The sequence below is a fragment of the Trachypithecus francoisi genome, unplaced genomic scaffold (assembly GCF_009764315.1).
Source record: "Trachypithecus francoisi isolate TF-2019V2 unplaced genomic scaffold, Tfra_2.0 Lachesis_group8, whole genome shotgun sequence".
NCBI classification, from domain to species: domain Eukaryota; kingdom Metazoa; phylum Chordata; class Mammalia; order Primates; family Cercopithecidae; genus Trachypithecus; species Trachypithecus francoisi.
Window position 1 is genome coordinate 57,127,222 of NW_022681473.1, and position 24,884 is coordinate 57,152,105.

The 24,884-nt window shown below is 52.8% G+C and overlaps 1 protein-coding gene and 1 long non-coding RNA gene across 6 annotated transcripts in view; one reads left to right on the forward strand and one right to left on the reverse strand.

Annotated features, from left to right (window-relative positions):
- Positions 1–23,131, forward strand: part of LMO1 (LIM domain only 1) — a 54,048-nt gene extending 30,917 nt beyond the window's left edge. For 3 of the 5 annotated variants that reach the window (XM_033205974.1, XM_033205973.1, XM_033205972.1), the window contains 3 exons: positions 16,890–17,103; positions 20,325–20,450; positions 22,714–23,131. In XM_033205974.1, the coding sequence (XP_033061865.1) occupies positions 16,898–17,103; positions 20,325–20,450; positions 22,714–22,819 (438 nt within the window). In that variant the 5' untranslated portion in view covers positions 16,890–16,897 and the 3' untranslated portion in view covers positions 22,820–23,131. Of the gene's footprint in view, positions 1–12,543; positions 12,914–14,277; positions 14,331–16,889; positions 17,104–20,324; positions 20,451–22,713 lie in introns of those variants that run through there. The other 2 variants (XM_033205971.1, XM_033205975.1) reach the window with 2 other exon arrangements.
- On the reverse strand, positions 62–15,602 carry LOC117080747. The gene is made up of 3 exons (XR_004435939.1): positions 15,593–15,602; positions 7,927–7,930; positions 62–270 (listed from the first exon to the last, which is right to left on the reverse strand). It is a non-coding gene; the product is annotated as an uncharacterized LOC117080747 (long non-coding RNA).
- Positions 23,132–24,884: the final 1,753 nt, after the last annotated feature.

Genomic DNA, 24,884 nt, shown 5'->3' on the forward strand with positions numbered 1-24,884 from the left:
GTCAATTGATGGACATTTGGGTTGTTTCTGTTTTTTGACTGTTCTGAGTAATGCTGCTAGGAACGTTCATGTACAAGTTTTTGTTAAGACCTATATTTTCATTTTTCCTGGGGATATACTTAAGAGGGGAATTGCTGGGTGATACAATTTCAATGTGTGTCCCCTCCAAATCTCACGCTGAAATGAAATTCTCCGTGTTGCAGGTGGGGACTGGTGGGAGGTGATTGGATCACGGGGATGGCTTCCTCATGAATGGCTTAGCACTATCCGCTTGGTGATGAGTGAGTTCTTGCTCAGTTCACTCAAAATCTTGTTGTTTAAAAGAGTGTGGCACCTCCCCCATCTCCCTTGCTCCCAGTCTTGCCATGTGACTTGCTTTCTCCCCTTCCTCTTCTGTCATGATTGGAAGCTTCCTGAGGCCTCACCAGGAGCAGATGCTGGAGCCATGCTTGTACAACCTACAGAACTGTGAGCCAATTAAACCTCTTTTCTTTACAAATTATCCAGCCTCAGCTATGTTTATAGCAACGCAAGAACAGACTAACACACGGGGTCATATGAAAACTCTGCGTTTGGGGATATTTGTTTTTAAATTCAAATGAATAGTACATGAGTGTTTAGGAGAGAAGCCATACTTAGTTGTCTGGGCTTCTGGAAGGGAGGCACCCTTAGCTTGGTACTGAGGTTCATTGGCACTTTGGGTAAGTCTTTTCCTCCTTTTGCCTGCTGGCTTCAGTTTTCTGATCTATGAAGTGGGGTTAGTACTGATCTCTGCTCACCTCAAGGGCTTCTGTAAATAATTACTACTTGCGGGCTGGGCGCAGTGGCTCATGCCTGTAATCCCAGCACTTTGGGAGGCCGAGGCAGGTGGATCACAGGGTCAGGAGATCGAGACCATCCTGGCTAACATGGTGAAACCCCGTCTCTACTAAAAATACAAAAAATTAGCCGGGCGTGGTGGCGGGCGCCTGTAGTCCCAGCTCTTCAGGAGGCTGAGGCAGGAGAATGGCATGAACCCGGGAGGCAGAGCTTGCAGTGAGCTGAGATTCCGCCACTGCACTCCAGCATGGGCGACAGAGCAAGACTGTCTCAAAAATAATAATAATAAAAAAATTACTACTTGCATAGCATGTCATGGATAGCAAAGGACTTCTGCTTGCTTTAGGTACTTTCATTCTTCAGCCCTGCAAGTTGAATGTTATTGCTCTAGTTTTGCCGATGAGGAAGCCAAAACTCAGAAAGGCTAAATGACTTGACTGAGTTCACAATGTGGGTCGATGGCAGAGCCTGAACTTGAACCCAGACTTACCAGAGTCCAAGTCCCTGGCCTGAACCCTTGCCTCAGATGTGTCTCTAAGCAAGGCAGGGCCCAGACATGGCCAGTTGTAGGCTCTGAAGCAGAGCATGCTGTAGGAGAGAAAAGGATGCTACAAAAGTCCATTTTTAGCTGTGTGACTTTAGATAAGTTGTTCCACCTCTCTGAGCCTCAGTTTCCCCATCCACAAAATGGAAGCAATAATTATAGCTTATAGCACTGCAACAAGGACTTGGGAAGACGCTGTACATGAAGTGCTCGGCATGAAGCCAGGCACACAGAAAGTAGTTGGTAGAAGTTTGTAGGGCACACGATGGGGGTGAAGAGGATGCGGGGTACTGTGGGACTGTTGGGGAGAAGTGGCTGGCTTCTGGGCTGGTCAGAGCAAGCTTTAAGGAGGAGACCTCACTTGGGCTGGCCAGGAAGGTGAGCAGAATGTGGAGAGTCCCCTGGGAAGGCCCAGTGTTTTCTGACCTGGTGCTGCTGAAAACCACGAGGGGTTCCCAGGGTTCTCAAGAGATTTCCCATGTTGGGAGTTTGTGGACAGACTCTGCTGGTGCCCCCAGCCCTCACCCCCAGGCCAGCCTGCAGATGCCTGAGAGGGGGGCTTGTGTGACTGCCTCAGTTAGCCCAAGTGGTAATAAAACACGTTAAATTTATTGTGACATTTGGATTTAATTAAAGAGTACACACTTAGGGAAGTAGAACATAATGGGGAGAGAGGCAGCGTGGCTTTTCCCCTCCTTTCTTCCCCAAACTAATTAGCGTTGTACTTTAAATTGTTTATGTGCCGCTAATCTTCGTAATAAATCATTTATACTGAAAAAGACACACTCGGCTGTGCCCGCCGTGCGGGTTCCGCTCACAGGGCTCTATCGCGAACAAATTGATCTGGAAGTGAATTTATTAACCACTAGGGAAGAAATCATTAGTGCTTTCTCTAAACATTCCCCAGGTACGCTTTATTGCTGCAGTTTATGCTGTAACTAAGAGGAGCATTATCAGGTCCATGTTGTAATTTCCTTGCAAAGCCAGCAGCCCACTCCCAAGCTGGGGGCTGGGAGGGGCTGGGAGGGGCTGGGGAGTCCCTGCCTCCTCTCCTATATGTGATCTGGTGACCCCAGCCTCCTTTCCTAGTGCTCCTTATTCCAGAAAGGGCTCCCTGTGAAGCCCCTGCAGGCCCGAGGCCTTGGTGGCTGCATTCTGTTGTCTCTTACCACAGGGTGGTTCACACTCATTCATGTTTATGTGTCAGGAGTATGGCTTAAAGTTGGGAGCTAGCCAGGGGTTTGGAAAACTCTGGGGCTGGGGCTGAGGGAATCAGTGATCTCAAAGAGTCTTGTCATAGACCAGCTTCCCCACCCAGAGATGGCGAATGCACGCACTGTGAGCTAATGATAGGCTGGGAGGCACAAATGGGGCTCAACAGGGACCCAGGCAGGAGTGGGAGGCTGCAGCCAAAGCTGCTGGGAACATCCTCTGTGGGCTCATGCCTCCAAAGGCCTTCCTACTGCAGGCTTGGGGCCCTCTCCAGGGTTTGGCTAGAGCAGTCTGTTCTGGCTTGGTGAGGCCCACTGCCCTGTGCCTCCTTGTCCACCTCACCTGGGAGCAGGGCCCAGGCAGTACTTGTACTCCAGACATGTCTGACAGATGACAGACAGCATGGCTGTCAGCTCCCTGGCTGCAGACTCTGTGCTCTGGGCAATGTGGCCTGTGGCCACACCAGCTTGCCCAGCAGCCAGCCCACCCTGCTGACTCTCACACAGGATGACACTTTCCTTTTGCACTTGGGGGCGTCAGACCACTCTCACTTCACAGGGCTGCACTGCAAGACACACAGCAGGCTTTCTCCCGCCGGGCTTCCAGAAGAGACATTCACTTCCCAACAAGGACCTTCTGCCTGGGAGCCCTTGGCTGGTCTAGGATACAGATCCCAAACTGTCTTGATTCCAAAGCTCTTATTCTAAATGGCTTCATCCACGGTTGCTCCCTGAGCCTCCTCAGTCATGCGGGAGACTGAAGGGAGATCTGGCCCACGTGGGCCTTGCTTTCAGCGCCTCTCTCTTATCCAGGTCTGCAAAGAAGTGCTGAAGCAACCCCCAGGGCCTCAACAGGAAGCCCCGGGGCAATGCCTCAGGCAGGCATCCCAGAGGCAGTGCTGTCTCAGCCACAGCCAAAGGGATTCCCATCCCTGCTGCTCCTGGGGGTGGGGCCTGGAGTCTCCCTCCTAACCCCCAGCCCTTTCTCCCCTCTCCCAGCCCAGTGGCTAGCAGATGGGCTTTGGCAGCTTCAAGAAGGAAGCAGGACCCAGCAGCTGCCTAGGCTCAGCTTGCTGGGAGGGTCCCCTCTTTGTGCCTGGAGAACGCATTTAAAAGTTTGAATTCAAAATTGATTTTGAAGGGCCCTAATCTCCCATCCCCTGGTGCTCACGGTGTGTCTGCAGCTCCTGCCAGACTCTCGTTTTCTGGTTCAGCGCGCTGGTGCTCACGTCCCTGATGCTGTGAAATTGAGCCTTGTCTGGGAGTTCATGTCCTCCTCCTCTGTGGAGATTGCAGGCCTCTTGGGAGCCCTGTTTCATTAGATGGGTGACGCGGGCTTTGCGGGTGCCCAGGGAGCAGCTGAGTTGCTGTCAGGGGAACACAGATTCCAGATACTTCTCCACCAGTCCCCACAGCTGTGCATCTTCAAGCAGCATTCTGTTAAGGAAACTAGGGGCTGGCTCCAGCAGCCCAGGATGGGATGGGGGTTGGTGCAGGCTACAGATCGAGAAAGGCCTGGGCCTGGGGCTTTTCTGTAGCAAACTCCAGGGACTGCTTTCTCCCACTGGCCCCCGGAGACTCAGACTATGCTGACAGGGAAGGGTAGTCATTTTTGTAAGCCAAGAAGACCCTCAGGTAGGGAGTTGGGAAGGCTAGGTCTGTGCCAGGGGTGGAATTACAGAGACACTTGGTACTCCCTGAGGATTGAGATGGGTATTTATGTGTAAAGGGAGGCTCGCAGTGGAGGCAGGGGCTGGAGGATGTGTTTTTGCTGCTCTTTTATCTAAAGGATAAAGGGTTTATATTTGCATGAGAGCTGTCGTGCCTCAGCTGGAGCCCTGGGATGGCTTCTCAAAAGCCTGGATTGTGACAGCCATGACCCAGGAGCTGCTGTGGTTGAATCTGCTTTGTTCGTTAGGGCCACATAGCTACAGGTACCTGGTGGGTGTGGCACAGGGGCAGCAACAAGCCTGATTAAGGCTCCATCTCTGGCGGCCATGCCTATCTAAATTGGCCCACTCTGGCCAGCAGACTCTTGCCGGTAATATCTGGATAGAATCCATTCAGTCTCTTCATGCATGAATTGAACTGATGGCTAAACAATGACTGCTGTGGGGCTCAACACTGGGAACACAATAGTGGACAAGACATGTAGGGCCCCAAGAACAGCCTTCATGGGGCTTTTGTTCTTAGGAGAGTACCCAATCAGACTTTTTTTTTTTTTTTTTGGAAACTCATAGAAAAGTTAAAACAATTACAAATTGTGATGAAAAACTCAGAAGGAAATTACTGAAGTGTGGGGAGCTCATTTAAATAAGGAAATAAGGAGATCAAGAAAGGCTTCTCTGAGGAGATAACATTTAAGCTGAAGCTTGAAGATGAGAAAGAGCCAAGTATATGCAAAGGCAGAGGCAGGGAAGGGTGTTCTGGGAAGGTAATAGCATGTGCAAAGGCCCTGAGGCAGGAAGGAGTTTGGAGTGTGGCTGGAGCACAGTGTGGGAGGGGAAGGCAGACACCAGACCACATGAGGATGTTACAGGCTGGATGAAGAGTCTGGATGTTATTCTCAGGCCACTGGATGTTATGAAAGGGTTCCAAGTTGAGTAGTGACCTGCCCTGGTTTATCTGGAAGATCCCTCCAGCTGCCGTGTGAAGAATGGGCTATGGGTACCAGACATCATGCTATGCTCATAGTGTGTCGAGAGACTGTGATGGCTGTGGAAATGGAGGATGCAGGTGGGATGAGGAGCAAGAGTTGGCAGGGAAAGGGGTGAGGAGGATGGAAGTCTGAGGACGACACTGAGTTTCTGGCCAGAGCACTGGGTGGATGATGGTGTGGGAGGGAGGAAGTCTGGGTGAGGGTACAGGGGCGAGGTTTGAGGAAGAAATCAGGAATCCTGCTTTGGACCTGTTGCTTTTGAGCTATGTCTGAGACTCTAGAGACAACCAAAGAATGGAAAGAAAATGCCAATACCCATCCTGGAGAAGGCGAACACGTTACAGATAACGATGCAATTAACGTAAGCCTCATTCCAAGTGACAAACTCCAGTGAGCACATGCAGCTTCTGATGTTTCTAAATTTCCCCCACTAAAGAACCATAGAAAATTATGTGAGACTGCGAGAGCAGACTGCATCACACCTGCTCCAGAATCACATCCAGGCCTTCCTGTAAGCTCTCTATGATGTGAATATTTGTGCCTCCCCAAAATTCTTATGTTGAAGTCCCAACACCCAATGTGATCGTGTTAGGAGATGGAGCCTTTGGGGGTGATTAGGTCATGAGGGCAGAACCCTCAAGAATGGGATTAGTGCCTTCTTAAAAGGGACCCCAGAGAACTCCCTTGCCCCTTTTGCCATGTGAGGATGCAGCAAGAAGATGGCCATCTAATGATCTAAGAAGAGACTCTCACCAGACATGGAATCTGTTGGTGCCTTGCTCTGGACTTCCCAGCCTCCAGAACTGTGAGAAATGAATTTCAATTGTTTATATGCCACCCAGTCTGTGGTATTCTGTTATGGCAGCCTGAACAGACTAAGACAGTCCCTTAGGCTATTGCTATTGCCCCAAACCAGACTCAGCTTCCCTCAACAAGGAAGATCTGTGGGGGATGTGTGGAAACTCCTTAGTCCCTTTATGCCATGGTGGGTTCAGGCTTTAGATGCAGTATTCCTAAGGATAGGTTATTCTTCGCCAAAACGCGCTGCAAAAATGTAGCATATGAAGCTTCCCACTTTGTACTCCTGCACAGGAAATGGCCCCTCTGGGGGGCTCTGGGGATCAGCGGCCCAACCTTTCCCTGACAAGGGGTGTTTTGTGTTCCTGCAAGGAGTGTTTCAGAGCCGTCTTCTTTTGGTAGGGTCCAGACTGGGTCCCAGTGAAAGTTCACTTTCCCCATTGCTTGAGGAAAAGATGATGTGATGCTGCCTCTGGCCCTGGGACACAGCAGGCAGGGCGTGGATGCCTCCTGGCCAGCAGCCTGGATCTGCAGCCTCGCTTGGCTGCTGGTGGCTTTACCCTTGGGCAAGTTGATGATTTTTCTGCACTTCGGGTCATGACAAGGGTATGTTCCTGGTACAGAGCAGGCACTCAGTAAGGGGTAATGTGGTTTACTGTCATCCGGTTGAATATGACTATGGTGGCTGCAGGTGCTAGGGGTGCGACTGGACAGTGCTTCCCTTAGGCCTTCCCTCCTGTGATGGGCTCTAGCGTGCAGGAGGAGCTTGGCACTTAGAGCAGGCAAGCATTGCTGGACTTCACCCGGAACCCGTCCCCTCTCCAGGACCTATTCTGCTCCAAATGTCTCACCCTGAGCTGGGCCTGTCTCCAGGACCTCTCTGCTCCCCGCCCTACCCATCCCCTCATTCACACACAAGGCCCTGGCTGTTGGTTGAGGCTCCCGCTATCATTATAGCCCTGGATCTGGAGCCCCCAGCTCAACCTCCTCCTGAGGACATGTGCCATCTCAAGGCTTCTTTGTCCTTCTCAAAGCTGCAATGCAGACATCTTGGCTCTGCTTTTACATGGCCCTCTGCTCCCTTCCTAGCCCTGTGCCCTCTGTCTACTTAGTTTCTGGTCCATGTCCCCTTGCTGGCTCTGCCCAGAAACCCTTTCAAGATCCCACAGCAGTCATAGCATTTGAAGGACCAATAGATGAGTGGGAAAGTCCTGTGGTCCACCCAGAGACGGTGCCCTGCATGGACAGTCATCCCTCTTGGTTTTAGCCCAGGCCCTGATCTAAGCATGGCCCCAGCCCCGAACCCAGCACCATCTGGCATCCAGGCTGCACCAGAGAATCCAGGATGTGCAGGGAGGCCCTGGGCGTGTGCTGGATGGGAACTTGAACTCTGGAGTCTGACAGGCCAGGATTCCAATCTCTGCCCTTCAGTCTTCTAGCTGCATGACCTTGCATGACCTGAAACTGTCTTCTCATCTGTGAAATGGGGGTAATCATTTAGTGTATCAGAGTTAATATGAAGATTCACTGAGACAACACTATAAGATGGTTAGCCCAGCACCCGGCACAGTGACTGCTGAGTAAATGGTGGGGTTTATGAAAGGCATACAGAGCTCTGATGAGGGCATCTCCATCTCAGCTCCTTTTTTAAATTGGGTATCACATATATGCAGTTAAATGCACAAGGCTCAAATGTTCAGCTCAGTGAATTTTTATACAGGTATGTACCCATATGAACACTCAGATCAAGACATAGGACATTGTCAGTACCTCGGGCCCCTCGTCCTTCTCTCAGCTGATAATATGCCCCCCACCTCACCCCAAGTAACCATTATTCTGACATCAGATCAGTCTTGCCTGTTTGGGAACTACATAGAAATGGACTTATACAGTACGTACCTTTTTGTGTCTAGCTTCTTTCATTCAATATGATGTTCTCTGATTGACCCAGGTAGTGTGTATTAGTAATTCATTCTTTTTAATTGCTACATACTATTCCATTGTACGAATATACCATAATTTATTTTGTTTTACTGTTGATGGACATTTATGTTGTTTTCAGTGTAGGACTATTAAGAAGAAAACGTCAATGAACATTTTTGTGCATCTATTTTGATGGGCATAAGCTCTCATTTCTGTTGGGCATATACCTAGGAATATAATTGTTGGGTCATGAGATACACCTAAATTTTCTCAGCTAATTGCTTTATGCTACTATGCCAAACATTTTTATAAGTACTTCGTGTTCATCATCCAATTTAATCCTCAATCCTTTAAAGTGGGCTGTCCTCATTTAGCAGGTGAGTAAATTGAGGCAGAGCTGGGAAGTACCAAAGCCAGAATTCTAGCCAAGGGTGTATGTCTGCAAGGCCCACAGTCTCAGGGCCTACACTACCCCGCCTCTTCTCACAGGCTCCCTTGAGGGGTAAGCAGCACCAGAGTCAAAGGTGCCAGTCCCTCCACTGAGCTGACCGCCACCCCATGGGCTGAACCCAGCCTCTCAGCCTTCCTCTCCCTGCCCTAGTGGGGAGCTGCAGGCCACAGGAGCCCCTGCCTCTCTCCCTCATCCTCATAGTGAACACGCTGCCTGCAAGTGGGTGTGCAGAGGGGCGGTAACTGCCTGCAAGTGGGTGTGCAGAGGGGCGGTAACTGCCTGCAAGTGGGTGTGCAGAGGGGCGGTAACTGCCTGCAAGTGGTGTGCAGAGGGGCGGTAACTGCCTGCAAGTGGGTGTGCAGAGGGGCGGTAACTGCCTGCAAGTGGGTGTGCAGAGGGGCGGTAACTGCCTGCAAGTGGGTGTGCAGAGGGGCGGTAACTGCCTGCAAGTGGGTGTGCAGAGGGGCGGTAACTGCCTGCAAGTGGGTGTGCAGAGGGGCGGTAACTGCCTGCAAGTGGGTGTGCAGAGGGGCGGTAACTGCCTGCAAGTGGGTGTGCAGAGGGGCGGTAACTGCCTGCAAGTGGGTGTGCAAGGGGCGGTAACTGCCTGCAAGTGGGTGTGCAGAGGGGCGGTAACTGCCTGCAAGTGGGTGTGCAGAGGGGCGGTAACTGCCTGCAAGTGGGTGTGCAGAGGGGCGGTAACTGCCTGCAAGTGGGTGTGCAGAGGGGCGGTAACTGCCTGCAAGTGGTGTGCAGAGGGGCGGTAACTGCCTGCAAGTGGGTGTGCAGAGGGGCGGTAACTGCCTGCAAGTGGTGTGCAGAGGGGCGGTAACTGCCTGCAAGTGGGTGTGCAGAGGGGCGGTAATGAGCGTGCTCTGGGTGGCCGTAGCCGCGCGTCTCAACAGTTGTTCTCATTGGCTTTTGATTCCAAATGAGTAGGAAATGCTATGAGTTCAGGCCTCGCCTGCCGCCTGGCAAGGCCCTGGAATAGGAGTGCAGTGAGACGAGAAATTGTGGAGATAAAACTGGTGTGAAATGGAGGCCTTCTCACAAGGCTGGATGTGTCCGTGTGAAATGAAGTTACTTCTGAGAAAACGAGATTTAAAGAGATTCTGCAGAATTCGATTACACTTTCAAATTTCCTTATTAAAGAGGATTGATGCCTAGGAGGGGCTGCTGGTAGGCTTGGTTTGGGATCCTACTCTGTAGTTCCCAAGCCTGGGTGTGGGCCCAGGCGGGCAAAGCACCTTATAGGTGACAGGGACCCAGACCCCCAGGACCCAGAGAGTGAGTCTCCCCACCTCCAGCAGCTGAAGTAGGCATGAGGATTGTGGGACTGAACTTCTGGGTAATGTCTGATGTTGCACGTGGGTCCATGAGGGTAACACTAAGAGTTCACGCTCTTCCAATTCCTTCCATCCTCAGGTCTCTTACTTGTGGGTTTTGTTGAAATCAGAGCTTGATTCTAAGGGCTGTTCCATTTTTTGACACTGTAGTCTTTTAAGAGACTAAACGTGCATGCAGCTGCTTGTGCATATGTGCGCATCTATGCATAAGTGTATATTTACATGAGTGCACCCAAAAGCGTGCTCATACACATGCATGTGTGTGCTTAGATGCATGGGTATGTATTATAATGCAACTGAGCACCTACTGTATGCCAGCACTGTGCTGGGAACTGAAATAAAACTGTTGTGGGGAGAATAAAATAGATACAGTCCCTCCTCACATGGACCTAGTGTATGTGTGTGATCACGTGGACATGGGGAAGTATTTGTGTGCTGCTGTGCCTGTGTCCTGCAGCTGTGTGGTGAGCATCTGCATGCTCTTCATGTGTCTCCTAATCTCTGTGCAGTCTCCTGCTTGGGTCTCAGCCCCCCTCAGCATGCGGCCCTGCAGCACAGCTCCCCTCAGCATGCGGCCCTGCAGCACAGCTCCCCTCAGCATGCGGCCCTGCAGCACAGCTCCCCTCAGCATGCGGCCCTGCAGCACAGCTCCCCTCAGCATGCGGCCCTGCAGCACAGCCCCCTCAGCACGCGGCCCTGCAGCACAGCTCCCCTCAGCATGCGGCCCTGCAGCACAGCTCCCTCAGCATGCAGCCCTGCAGCACAGCACAGGAGTCAAGTACTTGGGCCCTAGTGATAGACTGCCAGGGTTCACATGCCAGCTCTTTCTCCTACTAACTGTGATCAGTTAGCAAGCTTTCTTGTGCCCCAGTTTTCCCATTGTGAAATGGGGGGTCATAATGGTTGTGGGTACAGCTCTTGGAGGCAGAGCACTGGGAGGTGCTCAGTCACTGTCATCTCCCTGCAGGTTGCCCAGTGCAGGCTCCCTGCTGGCCCCAGAGGAGGGCTCGGGTACCCATGGTGAGAAAGGGAAGCCCCAAAGCTGCAGTAGCAGCTGTGTTGTGCTGTGTGAGCTCTGGAGAGGGCCTGCAGCTCAGTCTCCCCAGCCCAGGCCAGAGGATGCCTGGGTGCTGGTTTGGAACCATTATTGAGGCTTATTGAGAGATTATGAGAAATACCAAGGGCCATGCACAGTGATTCACACCTGTAACCCCAGCACTTTGGGAAGTTGAGGTGGGAGAATTGCTTGAGTCCAGGAGTTCGAGACCAGCCTGGGCAACATAGTTGAGACCTTGTCTCTAAAAATAAAATTAAATTAAAAAAATTCCTCCCCCCAAAATTTAGCCTGGCTTAGTGGTATGTGCCTGTGGTCCCACCGACACAGGAGGCTGAGGTAGGAGGATCTCTTGAGCCGAGAGGTGAGGCTACAGTGAGCTGTGACCATATCACTACACTCCAGCATGGAGATAGAGGAAGACCCTGTCTCAAAAAAAAAAAAAGGCTACACCTGCCTCCAGGGCTCTTTCCAGAGCAGCCAGAGGGTCCTGCCCTGGAGCTGTCACCCTCTGCATGGCCACAGCAACTGTTTCCCACACGGCTGGTCACTGGAACAGACTGTTGGACAGATATGGTGGCTTCCTTCTACACATACTTGCACTGACCACTGGACTGGCCTTTGGGTGGAGCTGGACTATGGCCAGTGCCAGGGTGACTTTAATCACAGTAGAACAATCAAATCAATTCGTTGCTCCTCAAAATAAGTGTCTCTCACTATCCTGTCCCATATGTTGAGGAGGGTGACACTAATCAGAGTTCACATTTTACTGTGGCCTTAGACCTTAGCACATCACATAAATTAACTCCGTTCTTCCTCATGGTGACTCTGAAATGAGTACTGTTTCGTACCCATTTTACAAAAAAGAAACTTGAGAAAATGTGAATTAAGGTCACACAGTCAAAAGTGTCAGACAAACCCACATTGGGAGATATTCCATGAAATGACTGGCCTGTACTCTTCAAAAACGCCATTGTCTTGAAACACAAAAGAAGGTTTAGGAATTCTTCCAGATGTAAGTAGACTAAACTTGAGAACTGAATGCGATGCAGGGCCCAGGATTTTTCCATAAAAGATATTTTTGAAGAAATTGGTAAAATCTGAATGAGGTCTATAGATTAGATAATAATATTATGCCAATGATAATTTTCTGGTTTCAATTATTGCACTGTGGTTATATAAGAGAATGTCCTTGTTTTCAGTAAAACATTTGCAAACCAGAAGTATTAGGGGATATAGAGGCTTCCTGTTTGAAACCAACTCTCAAATGATTTAGGGAAAAATTATAGGTAAGTTGGTAGGAGTAGGTAGAAAGATGGTGGATAAATCAAATGTGGTAAAATGTTACATGCAGGGAATCTGGGTGAAGGTTTTACAGGAATTTTTTCTACTATTTTCTAATATTTCTAATATTTTCTAATATTTTTCTACTATTCTTGCAAGTGTCAAAATTATGTCAAGAGACAAAATGTTAAAAGAAAAAGAAAGCAAGTGCTGAGCAGGGATGGTATCCTGGGGTGAGTGTTAATACTATCAGTTCCTGTTCACTGTGCCCTGGGCACCAGACTCTGTGCTGTGGCCTCATGTGCATAACCTCATTCTATCCTCACCACATTCTGAGTGGAAAGAGACCATTGTGGCCCCCAGTACACACATGCCAGTCAGAAAGGTGGGAGGATTTAATCCGGGTCCCCCAGCTCCTTGGAGCAGTTCCCAGACTTGAAACTAGGCTCTCTGATTTCAAGGTCTGAACTCTTAGCCTCAGTCCCGCTCTTGACTCTGACCTTTTGGGGAGAGTGGACATGGGCAGGACAAAGGCATTTCTTCCTGGAGTAGTAAGAGAGTGAAGGCCCTGGGACACAAGCAAAGAAGATCCATTTGCTGGAGGGAGAGGAGCTGTGTTCCAGGATCCTGCAGGGAGCAGAGCCAGCAGTGCCAAGCAGGACACACTGGCGTGTGGGAGGGGCTGCAGATGCCCAGTGGAGTTGCCAGGGTGTGGCTACAGTGGCTCCCAGCAGGAGAGCCACAGGGAAGAGCCTGGAGTGACCTGGGACTGGGTGAGGTAGATGTTCTGGGCTGGAAGACTGGCCTTGGAGGCGCTCACTGGGGTAGGTGTCCCGCCAGGGTGCCGTCCAAACCAGAGGCACTGGTAGTACTGGAACCTGTGGGCTTGGCAGTTTCAGGAAGTCCACATGCTGGAGCTGAGGGGCAACTGGGCTGGGACAGGTGGGTAGGAATTGCTGGGGACTTGGGTCTGGCCTAGTGGACTACTCTGGGGTCCATGTGAAGATGAGGGCATTTCTCCTCCCTGCTGGAGGAAGAGAGTGGGAGGGGCAGGATGACCTCTGGCAGTCCCTCCCCGCACCTGGACTGTCTGGCTTTCCCCCAGATTAAAGAGCGGAGGGTGAGTGTCTGGCAGCCAGATGAGTCAGACTGGGAGGCTTCTCTCCAAGCCTGGCTGCCTCCTTCCACCGGCAGCCCTGCCTCCACCCACTGCTAGAGGTAGGGGTTGGAGTTCAGCCTGTTTCCCCTCCAATGTCGTTCCCCTCATGTCCTGAGACTTAAGGGTGACCCTGGGTTGAGTGGACTCGTTTATTCTGTTGGGCCCAGCGCATGCATCTGAGTGTGTGCCCAGGCGTGCGTGTCGGCGCAAACATCATCCGTTGTAAAGTATCAGTGTTTTCATGGGTGAGTAGTAATTACTGGGTAATGCTTTAAAACCTTTCCTGAAGGAGCGCAAAGCCATTTTTTTCTAAAGTCAGGAGTACATTAAAAGGATTACCATGTAGATTTGATTTTTAGATAACACTAAAATGGATCCCAAATGGACTTCAGCAAAGGGATGCTATCTCCTTAATGGAAAGTGCATGGCCCGAGGCTTAGGTCCTAGAGCCAGGCTGGGGAAGGAGGGAGGGAAGAGGTGTCTGCAGAAGGGCAGGGTGGTGGATTGGGTGGGGGGGGCTAGGTGGGAATGGGGGAGGCAGAGCAGGAGGGAGGGCCCTGACCCTGTGGGAGCTGATCCCTCCATCTGGGGAACAGGAGACTGCAGAGCCCCTCCTGAAAGCCCCTCCACCTTTCCGGGAGTGTTTTCAAGTCTCCTGGATCAGCCTGGTGAGAGCAGACACAGCATGGATGTCCCATGAGGAAGGAAGGCTGTCTCCACTGTTTTGTTTGACCCCCAGAGCTCTTCCACTCTCCTGTGAGAAGCGAGGGATTGCTTCACTTTTTCTTACGGGCAGATGAAGGAAGTTAGGCCCAGAGAGACCGGGGGATATGCTCTGGACTCCATAGCCAGAGGACTGCAGACCTGGAGTCTGGTCCCAGGCCCATCCCACGGTGCTGTCCTGGCTCAGGCTTCCCCCAGGATGCCAGCCTTTCTTGCCAGGAGGTCCCTAGACCCAAGGGTCTCTAGATGCTCTGGGGCCTCCTCGGTACACTTTGGCAGAAGCTGTGTGGCTTCTATAAGAGTTTTCCAGAGCCAGGAATCAGTTCAGCATCCCGGAAGAGGGGTGTCCAGGTCTTAAGGTAACCTGCCCGTGCAGAGGCCAGCCTGGGCACAGGCAGTGGGGAGGGGGACTTGCGGCAGCTGGTAGCTTCACCCCTCACGGCTTCCACAGGGCCCTGTAGGTGCCAGATCCCTCCAGTGGAGAGACTGTCGACTAGTGCTGGAGTTCTCAGCCCTGCAGGAGCCAGGACAAACATGCTAGGGTCCGAGCTTGGAAGACCAGCCTGTCCAAGAGCCAGGGTAGATGGAAGAGAGACTGAGACAGCTGCTTCAAGTGCTGGGCTCTCTCACTGTCTCCCTTCATGCTAGGCTATAATTTAGTGGGCTAGGGTCTCCCCTGAGTACAGAGGTTCCAGCCATTCACCCATGTTCTGGTAATAGCCCAAATATAGAGTCCTGGGAGGGGCTCAGGACCGCTGGGAAGGGAGCCAGGCCTGCCGTGAGCCTGGCTGAGCAAAAGCAATGTGAGCCTTGGAGGGGCTGTAGTGGGGGCCTGGCCCAAGATCTTCCCAGTCGGTTTTTGAATGCATAGCTCTGTTGGCTGCACGCTCCCTGCACAGGGCCTAGGGACAAAGGTCCTGCCCTTGGAGCCCTACCCTGGTCCAGGTCCTACCCTGGGAGGCCCTCATTTCCCCATCCAGCTATTTTAACTCCTCCCCCATGTCCCCACACCTCCCTGTAGGCCAGGACTTGGAAGGAGCCTTGCAGACCCCTTCAGTTCTCAGGGGTACCTGCTCCCCAGCTGCCCTCCTTCGGCTCTTTCAGAGCTCTGTGCCAGCTGGGCCCTGCTGGAAGAGACACAAGCAGGCCCGAGGACAGAGTCATCCTGTACCCCATCCCTCTCTCAGACCAATTAACCTTTAGAACTGCATTAAGGAAATTAGGCAGCAAACTCCCCAGCTAACAGACAGGCCCTGCGGGGACTGGACGGAGGAGGAGGAGGGAGCCCACTGGCCCTGCGCACTGCAGCCTGTGGGTGAGTGCCTGCTCCCCAGCCTCACCTGTCCAGGAGAAGTCTGAGGAGCCAGCTGGGCTGACAGTGAGCACAGGAGAGGGGAAGGAGCCCTGGGGCCAGCTTGATGGTGGCTGACTCAATGCCCTGTAACTGTCTGAGCCTTAGGTTCCCCATCTGTAGAATGAGAGCATTTAACTGGAAGAACTCTGAGGGCTCTTCTGACCTTACATCTGTGGATTCTGAGACCAAGGCCTCTTGTGGCTGGTCCTCCCCTGACGCCCAAGGAGGGGGAAGCAAAAGGAAGGAAAGCAGCCTACCCCTTCAGACTCTGGGTTGAGGGCAATGAGGAGGGCTGGGAATGGGAGGGACACCAGGGGATGGGAGGAAGGCCAGAGCCCTGCAGAGAGCAGGAGCCCTTTGGAGAGGACAGGGCCAGTAGAAGGACCGACTCCAGGGGAGTGTTGGAAAGCTGGGGAGGTGGGGAGGGATGGGCCCCTATCCAGCCTGCACCTTGGTCAGGAACAGAGTATGCACACCCTCCCTGTCTTCAAAGGATTCTCAGGCAACTCCCACAGGCCTGTAAAGTCACAGAGCAGGGCTTCTGAGGTCCTCTCCACTTCCCTCCCAGCCTCACAGGTCCATATGGATGTCCAGGCTACTGGACGACATCTGTCCCCATCTCCTCCTCAACTGTCCCTGTAGTCCCAGGAGAAGGGAATAGGAATCCATGCCTCTGTCACTTCATGCCCACACCTGCACATCGTGCTTGTGTGTGAGGGGTGTGCGTGAGCACACATGCTCACCTGCTGCGACGGGAGGCTCTGCTCTGTGGTGAACATCACGTCGGGCCCTTTGTACTTGGTGCCTGTGTGTATGTTAGGAAGCCGGTATGGACGCTGGGAGGTGCTGATGGCTGAGAGATCCTAATCCTGGTAGAATGAGGAAGGATCCAGAGGCTCAGAGCCTGCCCTCCCCCAGGCCAGGGCAGGTGAGGTGTGAAGCATTCCCAAGGGGAGCCCCAGCCAGGCCCTGCCAGCTGCTCTTACCTGCCAGGAGCCCCAGAGCCTCTGCTCCCTCCTGGGAGTGTCCCAAGAGTGTCTCACTTCCTTCTTGATGCCTTCACAGCTCTACATGGATAGACCAAGAGGCTGTAGCATTTCAGCTGGAGAAACATGAGTTGGCAAAAAGATCTGGGGGTTCTAGAGGACCTCATGGGCCTGAGGAGACTACATTTCTTAGGCTTATTGCTGAAAGAGCCAATGCAATGGTGGCTTCACAAGGCGAGCTTCAGGCTTCTCCGGGCGAGACTGCACAGGGGATAGAGGCCAGGGTGGGGAAGAACAGCTCAGGGAGGCTGCTCCTGGGGTCTGTGCATGCCTTGAGCAGAGCAGCCTCTGGAGGGACCTTCACAGGGCCAGGGAAACAGGCTGTGCCACACAGCCCAAAGGACAGGACCCAGAGCCAGGGAAAGAGGTTACTGGGGAGGAAGTGAGGGCTCCTGGGAGCCCCAAACCTACAGGGGGCAGCAGAGAGAAGCAGTGAGCTCCCCATTCTTGGGGGATATTCCTTGAGGCCCAGAGCTACCGGGCCCATCGTGCGTTCCTGTCTGTCTGTCCGTCTGCAGGCGTGCCGATGCTCTCCGTTCAGCCCAAAGGGAAGCAGAAGGGTTGCGCGGGCTGTAACCGCAAGATCAAGGACCGCTATCTGCTGAAGGCATTGGACAAGTACTGGCACGAAGACTGCCTCAAGTGTGCCTGCTGTGACTGTCGCCTGGGTGAGGTGGGCTCCACCCTCTACACCAAGGCCAACCTCATCCTGTGCCGACGCGACTACCTGAGGTGGGCTGCCGACCCCTGGCCTCACAAGCCCTTGTCTTGCTCAGAAAGCCCCCCATCCTCAGCCCCAGTGTTACTGTGCCCCGGCCCTAGACCCAGTATCCTGTGTGTCCCCCCATTCTTGACTGTCCTGCCCCTGCCCTGCTTGCCCCAGATACCTGAGAAGTTACCTGAGGGAAGGCCCAGGTCTTCATGCCCTTGGACTCAGTGCTCAGCACAGGTTCAGGGCAGGCATTTGTAACCTGGGGCTCTTAAGTTAAGCTTTCCGAGGGCCCCAGCCTTGCTCCCCCCACCGCCCCCCACCCCCTGCCTTGGCCAGGTGCTTCTGACCCACCTGATCTGGAATCTGGGAGGGGATACTTCAGAGGGGCTTTGAGATCAGGTGTGGAAGCTTTGACTTCCCTGGGCCCCTCCTCCCTAATGCAGTCTTTTTCCCTCTCCCGGTGTCCAACTTTCCTTTCCAGGTGGTCCTTAGGAGCAGGCATCCATTTGCCCAGGGAAACTGGCAGGCAGCCATATCCTAGGAGCAGGGCCACTGATGCTGGAGCTTCAAGACCTGGGATGGAACTAGCTCTGAGCCTTTGGCTCCTAATCTTCTCCTAGCCTCAGTTTATTTCCCCGTGAAGGGTGAAAGAACAATGCTTCCCTGCTTTGCATTCCTCTGAGCTCTAACTCACCCTCCCTACAACCTGGATCCCATTCCCTGGGGCCGCCTCCCCCAATTAACCCTCCCTGAGGCCATTTACGACATCAGCAAGGCTGGAAGGAGGCCACAAAGCAGGGCCTTGGCTGAGGCCCAGCACCTGCATTTGGCTTCTGTCACAGGCTGCTGGATGGTGGCCGGGCTTGTGGGGAAGGAGGGCTCATCGCATTAATTAACAGGTCAGGGCAAGGGCTTCATGGGGCTCCCTCTGCCCAGGTCTGGGCATGTTGCAAGGGGGAGGTTATCAGTGGAAGCTCCCCCACTTCCCCAAAGATTCTTTGACTGACCTGCCTGCACCTTCTCTTTTAACACCTGCATTTAAAAGTGATGTAGTAAAACAGAATCTGTGACTTAATGCTCCTTGCCAGGGCTGGAGGGGAGAGGCTGAGGCCAGGAGCAGGGGTTAAGGAAGAATGTTCAGACTAGGCGCGGTGGCTCATGCCTATAATTCCAGCACTTTGGGAGGCCGAGGCAGGCAGATCGCTCCAGTTCAGGAGTTCGAGACCAACCCTGGACAACATGGTGAAACCCTGTTTCTACGAGAAAAAAAAAAAAAAAGAGCCAGGTGTAGTGGCTGCACGCCTGTAGTCCCAGCTACTCAGGAGGCTGAAGTGGAAGGATTGCTTGAGTCCAGGAGTTTGAGGCTACAGTGAGCTGTGATCGCGCCGCTGCACTCCAGCTTAGGTGACAGCAAGACCCTGTCTCAAAAAAGAAAAGAATGTTCCTGGGGATTCACCCCTTGAGGACCTAGAAGGGGCCTCCATGTCTGGAGGTTTAGGGCATCACCCGGGGGCTGACCCTACCAGATTAGGACAACATGGCAGACCGTCTGATGGGCCCACATGACTTGGAGACAGAGGCCACAGTGCAGAATGGGCTTATCAGGAAAAAGCGCCCACAAGCATACAGGGCCCTGCCAGCTACTAGGGATGGAAGGTAATTTTTTTTTCCTCTGGCAGAGGCAAGGAATGACTGTAGGACCAGCTAGACCAGTGGGCTGGGATAGGAGCGTGGCTTCCTTGAGCTGCTCAGGCCGGGAGAATGGCTGTCCAGAGCCTGCGCCCTCTGCAGCAACTGTTCCTGGGCTGATGGCAAGAAAAGCCCCTCTTGGCAGGCAGATGCTGTGGCCCAGCCTTTGTCTGCCTTAATCTGAGCCACCAGGCAGCTCAAGCTGATGAATAATGGAGCCAAGCTCATCTGCAGGCGCCTCAGCTTGAGCTGGACAAATTGGGGATTAGAGGGGCCCCCCTCTTCTCAGCCTCCTTGCCTCACTTGGGGCTTGCTCTGTCTGTGTGTAGGAAAGAGGCAAGGAGGAGCTGGGATGGCTCAGACCTTTGGGACATCCAGCCAAGGGCTGGCCTGCATGGGGAGGGAGTAAACTCCCTGTCCCTAGAGCTTTACAGCCAGCAGATGAGAGGAGGGATGCCTGCCTCAAAGAGGCATTTGTGCCAGATGTCCTTGGTGCTTCCTTTGGGCATCAGTTCTGTTTTATAGCATCTTTGAATAGCATCATACATCCCTATTTTACAGAAGGATAAACTGAGGTTCAGAGAAAGGAAAAAAAAAAGGGACCTAGGCAAGTGAAACAGTGAGTTTGTCATGGAAAAAGGATTTAATAAAACACTTTAATTTTGGCAAGGCACAGTGGCTCACGCCTGTAGTCCCAGCACTTTGGGAGGCTGAGGCAGGAGGATCACTTGAGGCCAGGAGTTCAAGAACAGCCTGGCCAACATAGTTAGACCCCATCTGTATTTTAAAAAAATAGAATAATAAACACTGTCACGTCAAAGGTGGGAAAAGCATGTCACACAGTAGTTTAGAGCATGCCTTCTTGACCAACGCCCTGTGACTGTCCAAGTTGTTTCTCTGTGACTCATTTTTTAAATCTTTAAAATGGGGAATAACAATAGTACCACCTCCTAGGTGTGCTGTGAGGATTAAGAGTTAATCTTTGTCAAGTTCTTAGAATAGTGGCTGACACACAGGGAACACTACCTAGGGGCTGCTTAGTTTGTCGTGACGGAGAATTTGCAACAAGTTTCACAGCTACCCCGTGAAGGGTATGTTTCGGACTTTGTTTTATAGATGACTTAAATGAGGCTCAGAGGGACTCACTGACTTGCCTGAGGGCACACAACCCAAGATTCACATTCTGCCCCTGAAATTCAGGCTTGTGTGGTTCTGGATCCCTTGCTCAGGGCCCAGCCTAGGATTCTCTTGGTGGCTCCGGGGCTTGAGGACCCTTGTGGGAGCCTGGGAGGGGCCTTGGGATAGGCAGTGACAGCCGACTCCTAACCCCCTACACACCCTCCCTGGAAGGGGATGTGCCGATTTCTTGGCAGCCTGATGTCTGGGCGGAATCTAGATGCTGCGCTCAGTGCTCTCATCCTATTGCATGAGCCCACCTGCCGAGCCCACAAGTTGGAGGATGGGAAGGACCCTGGATGGAGGCAACTCCTTTCCCCCTGCCCACCCAGCTCCCCAGAATGCTGCTAAGTCCTCTGCACCCTTCCCTCGGCAGGCTCTTTGGTACTACAGGGAACTGTGCTGCTTGCAGCAAGCTGATCCCAGCCTTCGAGATGGTGATGCGGGCCCGGGATAACGTGTATCACCTCGACTGCTTCGCCTGCCAGCTCTGCAACCAGAGGTCAGTGCTGGACCGGCAGACCCAACACACTCCCCAGATGCCAGTCTGAGGCCTGCTGGGATGGGCCGGGAGCACGGTGGAGGCGTGCAAGCAAATGCGGGTTGCATGTGTGTATGTGGTGGTGCGTGCAGGTTATGAGCGTGCATGTGCTTTATGTGTTTTGTGTGTGTGTAAGCTTGGTAGCCAAATGTGTGCACTTTAATACTGGGTGTGCACCTCTGTGTGGCACATTTCTGTGTGAATATAATGAAGGCGTGCATGAGTTTACTGTGTATGCATAGCGAGTGTGCATGTGCATGCATGTGTATTTGTAAATGTCATGTGCAAGTGGGCACATGTGCATGATGGAATTAATATGCATTTGTACATGTGTTTTTAAATGGGAGTGTATGTGTATGTGCAATGTGTGTGCATGATGAGGTGAGTATGCATGTGCATACATGTTTTATTTTATTTTTTGAGATACGGTCTCACTCTGTTGCCCATGCTGGGGTGCAGTGGCGTGATTTCACAATCTTGGCTTACGGCAACCTCTGCCTCCCGGGTTCAAGTGATTCTCCTGCCTCAACCTCCCAAGTAGCTGGGACTACAGGCATGTGCCACGACACCCGGCTAATTTTTTTTTTTTCTTTTTTCTTTTTTTTGTATTTTAAGTAGAAATGGGGTTTCACCATGTTGGCTAGGCTGGTCTTGAACTCCTGATCTCAGGTTAACCGCCCACCTCTGCCTCCCAGATTGCTGGGATTACAGGTGTGAGCCACCGCACCCAGTCTGTATATGTGTTTGAAATGTGCACGTGCATGGGATGACGTATCCTCCCACCCCCATACCCAGTGTGTAGTATGTGTATGTGTGTGCATGTACGTTCCAGTGAGAAGGGGTTCCCAAATCTGGAGGGCAAAGTCCCCTTAGGGAGTGGCCACTCTCTCCTCACCCAACCCTTGTGATTCTGGTTCCAGCCCAGCCTCTTTTCTGGTCTCTTGTCCCCAACTCTGTGCCCTAGCCCTGTGGGAGTCCCTGGGGACTTAAGAAGCCAGAGCCCTTCAGTCCTGACTGGGGCCTAGCACCAGAAGGCAGGCACTTTTTTCAGGAGCCCCCAGGTCAGGTAGGAACGCATACAAGTGCTCCCTGAAGTGAGGTTCAGAGGGACCTACAGGGCATGCTGGTCTGGCTGGGGGCTCTGGCCAGACCTGGTGCTAGGAGGGCTCAATGAACTTACAGCGCCACCTGGTGGTGTGACTGGAATCTGCTGGAACTGGGCCATCGATCCTTGGGGGTCTCACTAAAGGCTTCACCCACCCTGGGGACATCTTTAGGAAAAGGACTGGAATCTTCCATTACTTGGGGAGGACTAGGAGACCAACGAAGGGTCTTCCTTGGGTAGGAAAGGAGATACTGGAACAGGGTCATCTCCTAGAAGGATGCTTTAGGTAACCTACCAATTTTGTTTAGAGGAAGAATGCCCTGTACTGAGCCATCCTCTTAAATTGGGGAGAGGGATAGAGGGATGGAAAAAACAACCATTTTATCCCTCCCTCCTTACCCATCTCTGCCTTTTTTTTTTTTTTTTTTGAGACTGAGTCTTACTCTGTTGCCCAGGTTGGAGTGCAGTGGTGTGATCTTGGCTCACTGCAACCTCTGCCTCCCAGGTTCAAGCAATTCTTTGCCTCAGCCTCCCAAGTAGCTGGGATTAGAGATGCCCACCACCATGACCAGCTACAGTTTTTTTGTATTTTTAGTAGAGATGGGGTTTCACCACCTTGGTCAGGCTGGTCTTGAACTCCTGACCTTGTGATCCACCCACCTCAGCCTCCCAAAGTGTTGGGATTACAGGCATGAGCCACTGTGCCCAGCCTCATTTCTGCCTTTCTCCATCTGTCTCCCTCTTTGGTCTTTTTCTGTTTGTCCTTTCCCTTTCTCCCTCTCTGGGATTGGGGTAGGCTGTTCCTGCACCTCTCCACCAACCCCCTAACCCTACACTCACCTCCACAGGAGACCTGACTGTGGAGGCCTGTGGCCCAACTGTCTGTCTGTCCTACCACCCCAGGCTACAGGGCCTGGCCAAGGTTGGGGCTGGCCTGGGGGAATTGCCCAGGGGTGCTGTGGGGACTTTAGGCAGTCCCCTCTGGAAGGTTCAAGGAACAAACTTCCCCCACCACCTCCAACATAGCCCACCTCCTAGGCCAGGCCGGGTTCTGTCTGCAGCCCCCCCTTACCCACTGGGACCTCCCCATGGCTTCTCTCTCTCGCTTGGATTTTCTAGATTTTGTGTGGGAGACAAATTCTTCCTGAAGAACAACATGATCTTGTGTCAGATGGACTATGAGGAGGGGCAGCTCAATGGCACCTTTGAATCCCAAGTTCAGTAACACCCGGCGCCTGGCCTCCAGGCCCGTCTGTCCATCTGCCCGCCTGCCCACCCGCCTGGCCGGCCAGCCAGCCACTCTGCCAGTGCAGGCTGGCCAGCCACTCTCCTGCCACATTAGAACTTCTCCGTCCTCGATGGGAGGGACGGCCCTTCCTCCTCCACCACCGCCCGTCTGTGTAGGACCCCTCCTGGGGCCAGGCCGGGCCTGTACAGTCTGTCTTCTGTATATAAATGGGAACATTTATTTTATGAGAAATGTAATGCGATTTTATTACTGGCGTGGATTAAACTTATGAATGTTTCCGGGAGGTTACTCTGCGTTGTTCACATGACTGACACAGACCTGGGGCCCCTCCCCTCTGCCTCTCAAGGGCAGAGCACAGAGCAGGGTGGGGGTCTCCGGCATGTGCTGTTGCTGGGCAGGGGAGCAACAGGCTGGCTTTAGGGGAAGAAGCTGGGAGGAACGAGACAACTCAGAGACCCCAGCCCCAGCCAGAGGTGAGACCTGGGGCATCTTCCCTCTGGGAGAGCACACACTCTGGCCCTGAGTAGGTCCCCAAGAAAAGGGGCAAGATGAAGCCTTCCCTACCCTGTGTTCCATCCCCTCTGTTGAGACCCCCAACTGAGGGCACAGATGGAGACCCAGCTCTGACTTTTTCCCCAGTAGGACCACAAATCTTGTGTCCTCTGCCATGGGAGCACCATGCTGAAACCTCTCTTCCCTTTTAGGGTGATGGACAGTACTTGTTGTCTCTGCGAGCAGCTGGGGCCCAGCTTTCTGCTCTTCTGAGTGAGCAAGAAAAATCCTGTTTCCTTTCAACTCAGCCCATGCAGTCTGGAGGCATCCATTTATTCAGTCAGCAAACCTCCACAAACTCCATATCTCAATCCCATGCTGCAACCGGGGGTGTCCTGGAGCAAATCAGATGTGAGAATGAATCATAGATCAGACACTGTCCCTGCCCTTGGGGAGCGTGCTGTGGGGGTGGAAAGTGGAAGCCATGTTGCGGGGAAAGCCAGGAAAACAAAGCACATCATTGTGAGGACAGAATGCTGTGCGGAGACCTGGGACAGGCCAGTTCCCTCTGGGGGACACAAGGCCACTTGTGATGACTTAAGAGAGTCATGGATGGACAAGTCAATGCACATATGGTCAGACAGACATGTGCCGCAGGCAGGAAGGATGGACACACAAGTAGACAAGTGTGTAGGCAGAGACAGGCAGGAGAGGTGGAGGTGGGCAAGCCCCATCAGGGCGTTCTCCACCTCCCCCGCTGAGCTAGATTCACTCAAGGCAGCAGGGGTGCTGTCTTGGTCTTGGCTGTAGCCACAGTGCCAAGCACAAAGTCTGGAACTGTAAAGGTACCTTCTCACTGGGCAATATTAGAAAGAGAGGCTTCTTGAGTCCCCAGCCTAGACAGAAATAGCTGCACAGACAGGCTCCCTCACTATCAGGCCACTCCCTCCTCCTTCCCAGGGGCTATTTTCACCCTAGCCATAGCCCAGAGCCCAGGGCACATGGAGCCAGACTACTGTCTCAAGCCCTGCCTGCTCCTGGGCAGGGAATGGGCTGGGCTGGGCTGGGCTGGGCTAGGCTAGGCTAGGCTAGGCTAGGCTGGATTCCCACCTCACCCTCCCCAGGCCTACTCCTCCACTTGAAACTGAAAAGATGGCGGGGCCCTCCTGGGGGCTTGCAGGAGGCTACCTCTCCAAGTTGTGGTTTTGTGGTCATTGGCCCAGTTTGTGAAAAGGGATTGCTAGAGTCGAGGATCCTGGGGCAGGAGTTCTCAACTTTGGGGGCATCCGGTTTCTGTGAAGGAGCTGCACCCTGTATGTGCGAGAAGAGAGGCGAAGGCCGGTGGATCTGGCTGCAGTGGGTGTTTGTGTGAGCCATGGGTTCAAGGGGATGGTGAAACTGGGAGCTGTCTGTATGTGAGCACATGGGATTGTGAAGGAGTTTGAGTGAGGAGAGACACAGAGGGCTGGAGTTTACAATGAGGAATTTTCTTGCTCAACATGAAAAAGCAAATGATTTTCCTGCATTGTAGCACAGTCCCCAGTGCCAG